General features: G+C 45.0%; 1 protein-coding gene across 1 annotated transcript; it reads right to left on the bottom strand.

Moving 5' to 3' along the window:
- Positions 1–1,553: 1,553 nt before the first annotated feature.
- Positions 1,554–9,571, bottom strand: LOC138841477 (dehydrogenase/reductase SDR family member 2, mitochondrial-like). Its single transcript, XM_070042212.1, has 7 exons — positions 9,480–9,571; positions 7,533–7,710; positions 6,682–6,783; positions 4,986–5,056; positions 2,912–2,963; positions 2,254–2,399; positions 1,554–1,712 (listed from the first exon to the last, which is right to left on the bottom strand). The coding sequence occupies exons 1-7, from the start codon at positions 9,569–9,571 to the stop codon at positions 1,556–1,558; spliced, it is 798 nt and encodes a 265-aa protein (XP_069898313.1). The 3' UTR covers positions 1,554–1,555.
- Between the last annotated feature and the right edge of the window lie 1,229 nt (positions 9,572–10,800).

Here is a 10,800-nt window from a genome sequence, read left to right as displayed (position 1 = left end):
TCTGGTTTGGTAAGGAAGCAGCCACAGGTTTAATTGCAGTGCTTTGAAATTTATCCCTGTGGGTGAGAGATCAAAAGGTTTGGTGCTAACCTCACATCTGAGCAAGTTTTACTATAAGAATTACAAGGAAGGGCTGGGAAGGTGGCTCAGTGGTGGAGCGCTTGCCTTGCATACCTGAGGCCCTGGGTTTGATTCCTCAGCACCACATAAGAAAAAAGCCGGAAGTGGCGCTGTGGCTCAAGTGGTAGAGCGCTAGCCTTGAGCTGAAGAGCTGAGGGACAGCGCCCAGGCCCAGAGTTCAGGCCCCACGACTGGACCAAAAAAAAAAAAAAAAAAGGAATTACAAGGAAGTGTCTCGATTTTCCTGGACCCAAGAGTTTTCCAAAACAGGGATACGTTTTTTTTTTAATCTTTCTAAACAGGAGCTTAGCAATTTCATTTGACTCATGAATTAATGAGGAAATAAGTAACCAGTTACAACTAATTCAAAGAGCACTCCAGAAGCTAGGTATTTATAGTAATTATTAACATAAAATTCTTATGTTAGACACAAAGTGGTTACTGTCCAATTAGAAAATAAACCATTAACCCTTAGGACCATCACCCTTTTTGACAGAAATTATTTGCATCTGGAATGAACAAAAACAGCACATTAACCTCTGCCCAGAGACAATAGAAATCTAAGCCCAACACTGCAGTGAATATGCTGTTATTTCTTCTGCCTAGCTCTGAATTTCAAATAATGTTTCTGACATAAAATAAAATTAGTTTTGCAAGGAAAAAAGGTATAGATAGCACTAGAAGTGAGACCAAAAGAAGAGATCATTTGAAGGCTCTGAGAACCATGCATCCTTCCTTCCTGCTCACTCAAGAAGGGGAATGACTCTGCTGAGAGGTTTCCAAGCTAGGAGTGGGCGAGCACTTACAAAACTGCCCCCTTAACTTCTATATCTGCTATATCCCTAAAAGAGCGTAGGCATGAAGAGGGAAAAGGTATCAGTGAACACCTTTGTCCTCCCATGGAGGGACAGCACCAGTAGCTCTCACCTGTAATCCTACCTACTCATAAGGCTTGAGTTCTGAGGATCATAGTTCAAAGCTAGCCCAGGCAGGAAGGTTCATGAGACTCTCATCTCCAATTAAGAACCAAAAACCCAGAAGTAGAGTTTTGGCTCAAGTGGTAGAGTGCAAAAAGCTAAGAGACATCACCCAGGTCCCACATTCAAGCCCCAGCACACACACACACACACAGAGAGAGAGAGAGAGAGAGAGAGAGAGAGAGAGAGAGAGAGAGAGAGAGAGAGAGAGAGAGAGAGAGAGAGAGAGAGAGAGAGGAGGGTTCTAGATCAAGGGGATGCTCATTTCTCACTAGCCAAATAGGAGTGAGCCCAGAAGCCTCCAAACGTATTTATTTCTAAATGCAAAACTTTATTCACCTCCTTCTCATTTCCTCAATAAGTTTTCCTTTATGACTGGAACTCTAAGGCTTCCCACCTCTACCCGACCCCCATTTTTCACTGAAGACCATGCCCACACTCTCTTAGTCACATGCTCTTCATAGTTTAGGGGAGAAGCCCGCCACTACAATGTTCTCTCCAGTGATGAAGCTGGCATCTGAAGAGCACAGGAAGGACACGATCCCTGCACATTCTTCTGGTTCCCCAGTCCTGGGAAAAGCAGAACAGAGGCCACAGCCTTGGCATTGTTGAACTCTGACCTCAGGTTCTGCCTGCTCAGAAAGAAGGCCTCACATTCACCTTGGGAGATCAATACCTCAGCACCCACCCTCCTAACCCCAGGCCTGGACCTGATGCTAATCAGACTCCAGAAAGGGGATTTTCCCCTTTAGTATACATGAACCATGAACACCCCCTCATTCCCCACCTACCGCAGCAATCCATAGATATCCTTTATGGCAGGTTGGATGTGGGTCAATGACTTCCGCTGAAAGATTTTAGTGTCAATGTTAGGTGGAGGATTGACCGATGTCTTTGCGGGAGGATGACCCCACTGGGAAAATGACAGTGCAGCAGAACTCTGGTCTTCTCCTCTCAGGGAATAGAGACTTCCCCCCTCCACCCCATTCTTCTGCAGGGAAAGGGGAGGCTTTAGGCCCAAAGGCTATAAGGCAGCCTGGATGATGGGCCTTGACTGGGGCTCCTCTCTGTGTGTCTCAGTTCAGGTTGGATGCTAGTCTGAGAAGGGAGCAGCAGGACAGAGATGGGGATTGGAGAGCATGGGACCGGGAGCTGCTTTATGCTCACCACTTGGCTAAAGTCAGTATTGATGATTCCTGGCACTATACAGTTCACTCGAATGCCTTTCGGTGCCAGCTCCACAGCCAGTGACTTGCACAGACCTAACAGGGCAGTCTTGCTAGTGTTGTAGACTCCCAGTGCCTGAAATGCAGAGGCAGGAGACAAAATGGGTATGCATGGGAGGAAGAGGTCTTGTCCCAGTGAAATCTATGACTCTGAGTTCCAGACTCTAGGCCCAAACAAAACCTCTCCCCTTCTCCTCATTGCTCCACAATAATTTTCAAGCAGTGAACTTCTCTGGACTTAAGGATATGTCAACAAGTCACTGTCATGTGTGTCCAAGCTTGACATAGAGAAAGCTGCACTATGCTTTCAAGTATTCAGTCCAGCAACTAGAATAAGAGACCTGGGGAGCTGTCCTTGCAGTAATGTGCACTAACCATGCTAACCCCAGACCAGCAGCTTAATGTCCTTGGGCTTCAGAGATGTTATGGCAACGTGAGGTTGTAATACATGGTCTGCAGTGTTCAGGATATTTTGCTGGTAGTACACATCTTACTTCCATTTTATCTAAAATCTGTAGCCAGTCTACCCTCCCCATCACTGTTTCAGGGTATCACACCCCAAGCCCTACAAGAGGGCCTCATACTCACTGGTATAGGCAAATAAGCCACCATAGATGAGACCAGAACCACGGAGCTCCCCCTGGAAGGAAGATGGGATGAGACAAGAGATGAGTTCAACTAAAAGACCAGATAATGTGCTCATAACTGGACTTATGGAATTGTAACCCCTTTCCACAGCTACTGAATAATCATAGTTTCAGATAAGCCAGGAAATCGTGTGTGTGTGTGTGTGTGTGTGTGTGTGTGTGTGTGTGTGTGTGTGTGTGTGTGGGGATAGGTACCAGCACACGCACCAGCACTGGGGTCTGAAATCAGGGCCTCACATTTTTGCTTAGCTTTTTCACTCAAGGCTAGTACACTACCACTGGAGCCACACCTCTACCTCCAGCTTTTTTCTACTTAATTGGAGACAAGAATCTCTTGGCTGGCTTTAAATTGTAAGTCCTCAGATCGTGGCCTTTTGAATAGTTAAAATTACAGGTATAAGTCACTGGCACCTGGCTTCAGAAACTGTGCTTTTATGTGAAGAGGAAACTAGCTCAAAGTTTTTGATGACTTTATTTCTTTTCTTTCCTTTTTTTGGTCCAAGCCTGGGACTCTAACTTGGTACCTGACACTTTTGTTCATTGGCTAGCTACTCTATCAACTAAGCCATGCCTCCAACCACAGACTTTATAAAAGTAACAGGAACTTAAACAATTTTGGCTAAAAAGCACTGGCTACTTACTTGAACCTACAAATTAACTATTTTTAATCTTTGTACAACTAAAGAGGAAAGAAAGAAAGAACGAAAGAAAGAAAGAAAGGAAGGAAGGAAGGAAGGAAGGAAGGAAGGGAGAAAGAGAGAGAGAGAGAAAGAAAGAGAAGTCATTATTGCCGGACAGTAATGACTTGCTCATCCTGACCAGACTGCTTCTCTGGAGTGATGACAACAATGTGACTTCTCCAGAATCCCTCCCAAAGCCTGATGATGAGCAAGCATTAAGTATTATAACCATACCTATAACTGGGACTGTTAAACTATGTATAGTGACTTCCCAGTCTCTTAATGCTTTTTCTATTTAAACCAAAAGCTGACATCTGTACCGCAGAAGATGGCTTGAAGTGTTTTCTTCTTTCTGTGTGCCCATGACTAGTAATAAATCTCCCTTCCCTTTATTTGGCATATTTGGACAAATGACCAGGTCTGACCAGCCCTTTAAGTTTGGGTTTTGGTTTCAAAAGCAGACAAGTTTGGAGAGCTATTCAGAACTTTCTGGAAAGTACATAGCTCTAAGCACTAAGATCACTACAACCCAATAAACATGGTCAGAGTAGTATCACTTGGACAACACCCCAAAATTGAGACACAGAAGGGTCCACATAACAATGTTGTGTTATAAAGTCCTCTGTCAGATCCAGCTTCACTAAGCAGTCCCAGTCTGACCTGCCACCAGATGGTCACAAGATACAGAAGAGTCAGGCTCCCAGAGCACAGAGTAGGGTCCACAGTGCCTCTGTCCAGAAGGAGGACAGGTAAGGTGGCCCACAGAGGATGGCAAGAGTTAGGGAATCAGCTGGACACTGGTGGCTCATACCTATAATGCTACCGACTCAAGAGGCTGAGATCTGAGAATCAAGGATCAATGCCAGCCCAGACAGGAAAGTCTTATCTCTAATTAACTTCCAAAAAGCCAGAAGTGGAGCCATGGCTCAAGTGGTGGAATCCCAGCCTGGAGTAAAAAAGCTCAGGGCCAGTCAGTCTAGGCCTTGACTTCAAGCCTCAGGAAAGGCACAAAAAAAAAGTGAGTCAAGCTGGGGACCTCAGGCTTCTTCATTCTAGATCCTTCATCCCTGAAGCTGTCACTTAAAGGAGAAAAGTCCCTTCCATTACCTGAGACAAGGGGAATGAAGTCAGTGAAGACAAGCTATGCTCTCTCCTCATCACAACTGCCACAGACCAGGGGGGAAGAAGGTAGGGCTGAAAATGGAAAATGCCTCCCAAAGGTCGCTCTTGCTCTCTCCCACAATCTCCCATTTTCTGGACTCCAGCCCCAAGTGCCTCCTAGGGTTAGAAAAGACCAGTGTTCAAAGACACCAGTAGGTCCCCGCAGGCATGTACCTCCTGTTCTCCATGTGAGGCAGCAGCTGGCTCAGCAGCATGGCTGGAGCCTTCACGTTCACTTCCAGGATCTGAAATCAGAAAGGATAGAGAGGCAGGGGACACAGAGATGTGGCATTGGCACAGTCACTTGGAGATTAGTAATCAGAGCAGGCACAAAGTTCTACAACTGTGGTGAATGGCCAGAACCCTGTGTTCCTTTACTAAATGTAAGGGTCAGAGTGTGCCGAGGAGGGAATCTGAGGGACCACATAGGCCTGCCCAGATCACAGGGCACCAGTACTCTGTGGTTTGGGGGACCTTCTCACTGTCAAACCCCACATGACCTCTCCCTGATCATATTGCCTGCCAGAGAGGAGAGAAAAAAATTGGGATAAGCGGTTTATTAGTGAATTGCCTTAAGGGAAAGGTATGGTAAGAGACATGAAATCCATACCCAAGGCCTCATCTATGTCAGGAAATGTTAAGAACCAAGGCATTTGTTTGCTTGTACTGTATGTTGTAGTCTGGAGTTATTTTGTTTTATTTTTAGTGCTGGGGCTAGAAGCTAAGCCCCTTCCTCTTGTTCCTCTTCCTTATCCTCCTCCTTTTGTTCTAGTACAGGGGCTTGGGCCTAATCCTCATCGGATTGCTTGTGCGTGGCTGGTGCTCTTGAGGCAGAACATCAGCCTGGATTTTCACTGGCTAATTGGAGAAAGAATCTCTAAGACTTTTCTGCGTAAGCTGGCTTTGAACTAAACACCTCCAGATGTCAGCCACCTGAGTAGCTAGGATTACAGGTGTGAACCACCATCATTTTTTTTTAACTGAAAAAGCCTGAGTGTTCCTGACAGTCATGAGGGGGAATTAGTTGGAAGGTGGGTCAAGATGGCCATGAAATTGAGAACCCCACAGGGAAAGTGGGCCAAGTGTATCAAGAAAAAAGGGGAGGTGAGCAGGAAGAACCCCTGAGATGAGTTTGACTCCCGCCTGTCATGGATACATTCTCTGTTCCTAGCAGTCAGAAGGTGGTCCAGGACTGAGCTGTGTTGGGTGGGATAGCACAGAAGAAACAGGAGTCTGCTGAGGCAGTAGGACCCCTGGACTGCACATGGTTTCCAGTGGGATTGTCAGGCCTGGAAGAAGGCTTCTGTCACCCATGACAGTTCAGAGGGACTGTTTGTGACTGCCAGTTTGAATGACCCGTGGGGTGTTTCAGTGGGTCCAGATTGGGACAGCCTCAGAAACCTGGGCTGGAGAGGATCTCTACAATGGACAGACCCAGAAATATCTTCTAGCATCTTCACACTTTGTAGCAAACTAGAGTAGGGAGACTGAATACAAATCAGGCTGTTGGAGTCTAGTGGTCTGGGCATGGTCAATGCCTGTTGAACTTAACTAACTGGAAGTCTGACTTAAGTGAGCCACAACCCCACCCATCAGAGCTGGTGTGTATGTGCATAGGGAAGTCTAGATACTGGGTGTGCACATGCACACAAACGCTATAGATGGAGTGCTATGTGAGATGTATTAGATACAATCCTCAAAAGTGACAGAAGGATAGGTAGGGGAGGGATGGGAGAGAATATTGAAAGGGGTGATTGGTCAAGACGCATTGTATTCATACATTTTTTGATGAATTACAACTGCCTTGTACAACTACATAAAGATAATAATAATAATAATAGTAATAATAATAATAATACCCAATCCTCACCTTGTCCCATATCTGCTCACTAGATCCCAGAGTGCTCCCCACCAAGGGGTTAACCCCTGCAACACACACCAGGAAGTCAACACCCCCAGAATGCTCCAGTGCCTGTAGAGGAAATTGACAGAGGATGTGGTTGAAGGAATGCAGTAAAGAGCTGATGGCCTGGAGGAAATAAATAACTCCTTAGGGCTCCACCCGAGAGAATTGGATCCTTCTGGTAGTCAATGAGTAAAACATTGTGTCTTACCTCCTTGGAAGCCTCAGGTTTTAATCTCTGTGACATGCCAGCTTGGCCTCTAACCCTCACTAATCCAGACCTTCATTCATTCACTAGGTAACCTGCTTTCACTTTTTCTATTTCTAATCAATTCCTTGTCTGCTTTCCCTTGGCTCTGGAAGGATCCTCTTTTGGTCTGACAGAGCAAGAACCTATTCTCTACCACAGCATCGGCCTATTTCATGCATCCTCCAATTCTGCTTCACACTCACCTCTTTCAGGATTGGCATCCAGGAAAGTTCTACCTCAGAGGCTCCCATCCCAACACCTGTGGGCACCAGAGCTATGCTGCTGACTTTACCATAGACTGATCTTAGAGAAATGCAGCCTTCAGGTCAATTGTCCTAGAGACATGCAAGGTTCTGGATCTCCAGCAAGCTTCCAAGTCATGCCCAGTGGCTTCTCAGCAGACCACTGTTTGATCTGCCCACCTGAGTTCTCCATCAGGAAATCTGTTGGACACATCTGTGTTCTGGGCTGGTAGGACGGGCCTAGATTTCAGTGCTGGAGATCCCACCTCCCTCCTGTCAGGGCTGGCTCAACAGATCCCCATATGTGCCACCCTCTGACCACTCACCGTGGCCACCAGATGTTCTCGATCCTTAGCCTTCCCCACATGACACATGGTGCCCGTCACACTCAGCCCCTCCTCCTTCAGCATGGCCACAGCTTGGTCCACGTTCTGCTGCTTCCGGCTGCTGATGACTACGTGGGCCCCTTCCTGGGCCAGACGGCGGGCGATGGCAAAGCCGATCCTGTGGACAGAAGTTGTGACAATTTCAGCCCTCTCCATCCTCCTCCCAGCAGAGCATGACCAGTACACACATTGAGTTCCTGGATACTTGTTGCCCAAGAGCTGCCCTTAAACCCTTCCTAGAAGACAAAAGGAATTTCCCTATCAACCTTTCACAAAGGCTACCTCACTCAACTCTCATAACTGTATGCATGTCATTTTATTTATTTGTTTGTTTGTTTGTTTAATGTACCTGTACTGGAGCTTAAACTCAGGGCCTGATTTTTTCACCCGAGAAACCAAGGATACTACCATTTAAGCCACACCTCCACTTCTAGCTTTTTTGTTTGTTAATTAGACATCAAGAGTCTCATGAACTATCCTGCCCAAGCTGGCTTTGAACTTTGATCATAAAATCTCAACTTTCTGAGTAGCTAGGATTGCAGGTGTGAGCCACCAGCACTAGATGTGTATACATTGTTTTATAGATAAGGATATTTTTATATCAAGTTAATTTAAAGGGGCTTAAAAAAAAAAGTGATCTGTCCGAATAGTTGGAAACTTGCTGGGCACCAGGCCTAAATACAGAGAATTTTTTTAAAACTGCCTAGCTCTGCATCCCTTTGTATAGCTATAGGGCTATAGTATAAATTGCACTTTCTCTAAGCCTAATAGCTTCTCTTTGGAGAACACACTCCCCTTCTGTTTTCTCATGTTAAGGATGTCTGAGAACTCTTGTTGGAGCTTGTCCCACTTGATAAAGGAAAAGGAGAAGGCATATTTCCATTATCTTGTAGAAACTCTCTGGATAGCTTGGAGTCTTGGATATATTCATTTACTATAAATACTGGGGACAGAAGTTGTGACAGTTTCAGCCCTTCGTGTACACACAAAGATTTAAAATATCACAGGGAGGGACCTGGGAAGTCTAGAATCTGTAAGTAATTCCAAAATTGATGGTGTTACAGACCATGAAAGGTCAAAGAACAGAGGATACTCCTGGAGCACAAAATATAGGAACTTCCCATCCTTCTGCTTTTTAGTTTAAAAAAATGCTCATAAATGGTGATGGCAACCAGAGGGCAAAGAGGAATTGGAAGAACACTGGAAGACAGTGAGTCTCTGAACTACAAAGATTCTGAACTGAGACACTGTCCCGCCCATTCTACTGGCACTAGTGAGCAGTATGCAGTCAACAAAACCCTGAGTCTGAGATAATTAGCTCAGAACTCTGAAAGACCATGGCCACAGGGTCGTGAAAGGTAGGATAAAGGCCATCCTGATGGGAATTAGCTAAATATCCAGGGATTGCATGGACTAAATTCAAACTCTACTCTCATTCAGAGCAGGTGGTTTTCCAGCTACATCCTTCCTAGAGCTTAGAAATAAAATATTTTCCAGCAAGTGTGGTGGTGCATGCCTATAATACGATTACTTAAAAAGCTGAGATAGGACGATGGCTATTTCAAGGTTAGCCAAGACTATATAGGGAGGTAGAGTCTCAGAAATCAAAAAAAAAAAAAAAAAAGAAGTGAAGAAGGAAGAGAAAGAGAAGGGGTTAAGAAGAAAAGAAGGAAGGAGAAATTGAAGGAAAGGAAGGATGGAGGATGGAAAGAAGACAAAAGGTCTTTAGGTAGTCTCAATAGATGTTGTAGGAAGAGATGTTATGATTTAGAGTTAAATGGCATGGCTGTATATTATTTTAGCAGGGATATGTGAGGTGAGTGGGACTGCAGAGCCCACTGTAACACCTCCTAGTTGAGAATTCGCTAAGGACTTTCATTCACTCACCCTTTTGTAGAACCGGTAACCACAGCCACTCTGTTGGTCTGGGTACGGCTCTTATTTTCTCTTTGGCTGAACATTCTTGCTGAATGAGGCATGGAGGAGCCATGAAGAGCCCTACGGGTCCATGACATAGCCCTGAACATGACCTTCCTCTTCCTGGATCTCAAACTGGGAAAGTACCTGAAAGACAACCACATTGTGGACCACATTAGATAGATCTGTATCTCCTGCATCCTCTATGGACATCCAAATAAAGAATATCACTTACTCCATTCTTATTCACCTTTGTGTTTTCCACACATATCTATTATCTAAGCACTGAGCTTGTTTTTGTTGTTGTTGTGCCTTTGGTGATTCTGGAGATAGAATCCAGGGCCTAGGCCTGATACATGTATGTTCTATCACTGGACCATATCCCAAGTCCTTAATCACTGCTGAACTTGTTTCTTCTTAAATCTTGTTTCTGACTTTCCTCTGCCTGCTGCAATAATCTCTGCTCTCAGGTCCCCATCTAAAGCCATAGCAATCACCTTCTCATCAGAGATGCTAAACTTAGTGCATCTAACAAGCAAGTTGCTTCCTTCATTATATGATCTTATTGAGCTCTAGATAAAGTCCAGCCATTCCTTTCAGATTCCAAAAGCTTTCACAAGGCCTCTACCCTTGCCTTCTCTTGCCCACCAGTTCATCTTGTACAGGCTTACCTGCCCAAAGGTGTGGTGGCAACCTGTGTCATTTTAACAGCATCAGCAACACCAGTGTTGAAATGACTGTCTGAAATCTGAAATAACTGTCGCTCAGTCCACACATTCATTTCAAACCTCCACATCAGCTAATAAAATGACCAAGAAACAGTAATTATCTTGGACTGGCTACCCTCAGAAGCATACTACAAGGCTAGTCATTTGGGGGAAGTAAAGGGAAGTGTTAGAAGAATGGAAAGTACATGAAAGAGAAGATAGCCCAAGAGTGGTACATGATCAAACAGATTACCTCTGTGGAATCTCCAGTTTGATCCTGCTGAGGAACTCTGAGCAACTTTTTCCAATTCCAGAGCTAACCCAAGAGAACTGGGAACTAGGTACACCATCTCATTTTCCCAGGGTTGCAGGCTTTAGAACTAAAAGATCTGCATTCCAGGAAACCCTTAGGTCCCACGCAAACAAGAACAGTTGTCACCCTCATGAGATGTATTCTGAGTTCTTTCCATCATGGGTTAAGGTCTGTCCTGAGACGCATTGGCATGAAGGCACAATCCTGTCTCTTGACACACACAACAACAGAAATAAGACCCTATCTTCAAGAAATGGTTTATTCATCATTG

Source organism: Dipodomys merriami, unplaced genomic scaffold (genome assembly GCF_024711535.1).
Source record: "Dipodomys merriami isolate MVZ:Mamm:240054 unplaced genomic scaffold, mDipMer1.0.p SCAF_1, whole genome shotgun sequence".
Lineage (NCBI taxonomy): Eukaryota > Metazoa > Chordata > Mammalia > Rodentia > Heteromyidae > Dipodomys > Dipodomys merriami.
This window is presented reverse-complemented; position numbering and strand designations above follow the sequence as displayed.

Bases quoted from the DNA above. Each gene is read 5' to 3' on its own strand.
- LOC138841477 (XM_070042212.1), bottom strand. From the start codon at position 9,571: ATGCCTCATTCAGCAAGAATGTTCAGCCAAAGAGAAAATAAGAGCCGT. The intron at 6,784-7,532 runs GTGAGTGGTCAG...TTTCCTCTACAG, and splicing joins GAGAACATCTGGTGGCCACG to GCACTGGAGCATTCTGGGGG. The intron at 2,964-4,985 runs GTACATGCCTGC...TCTTCCTTCCAG, and splicing joins CCTCACATGGAGAACAGGAG to GGGGAGCTCCGTGGTTCTGG.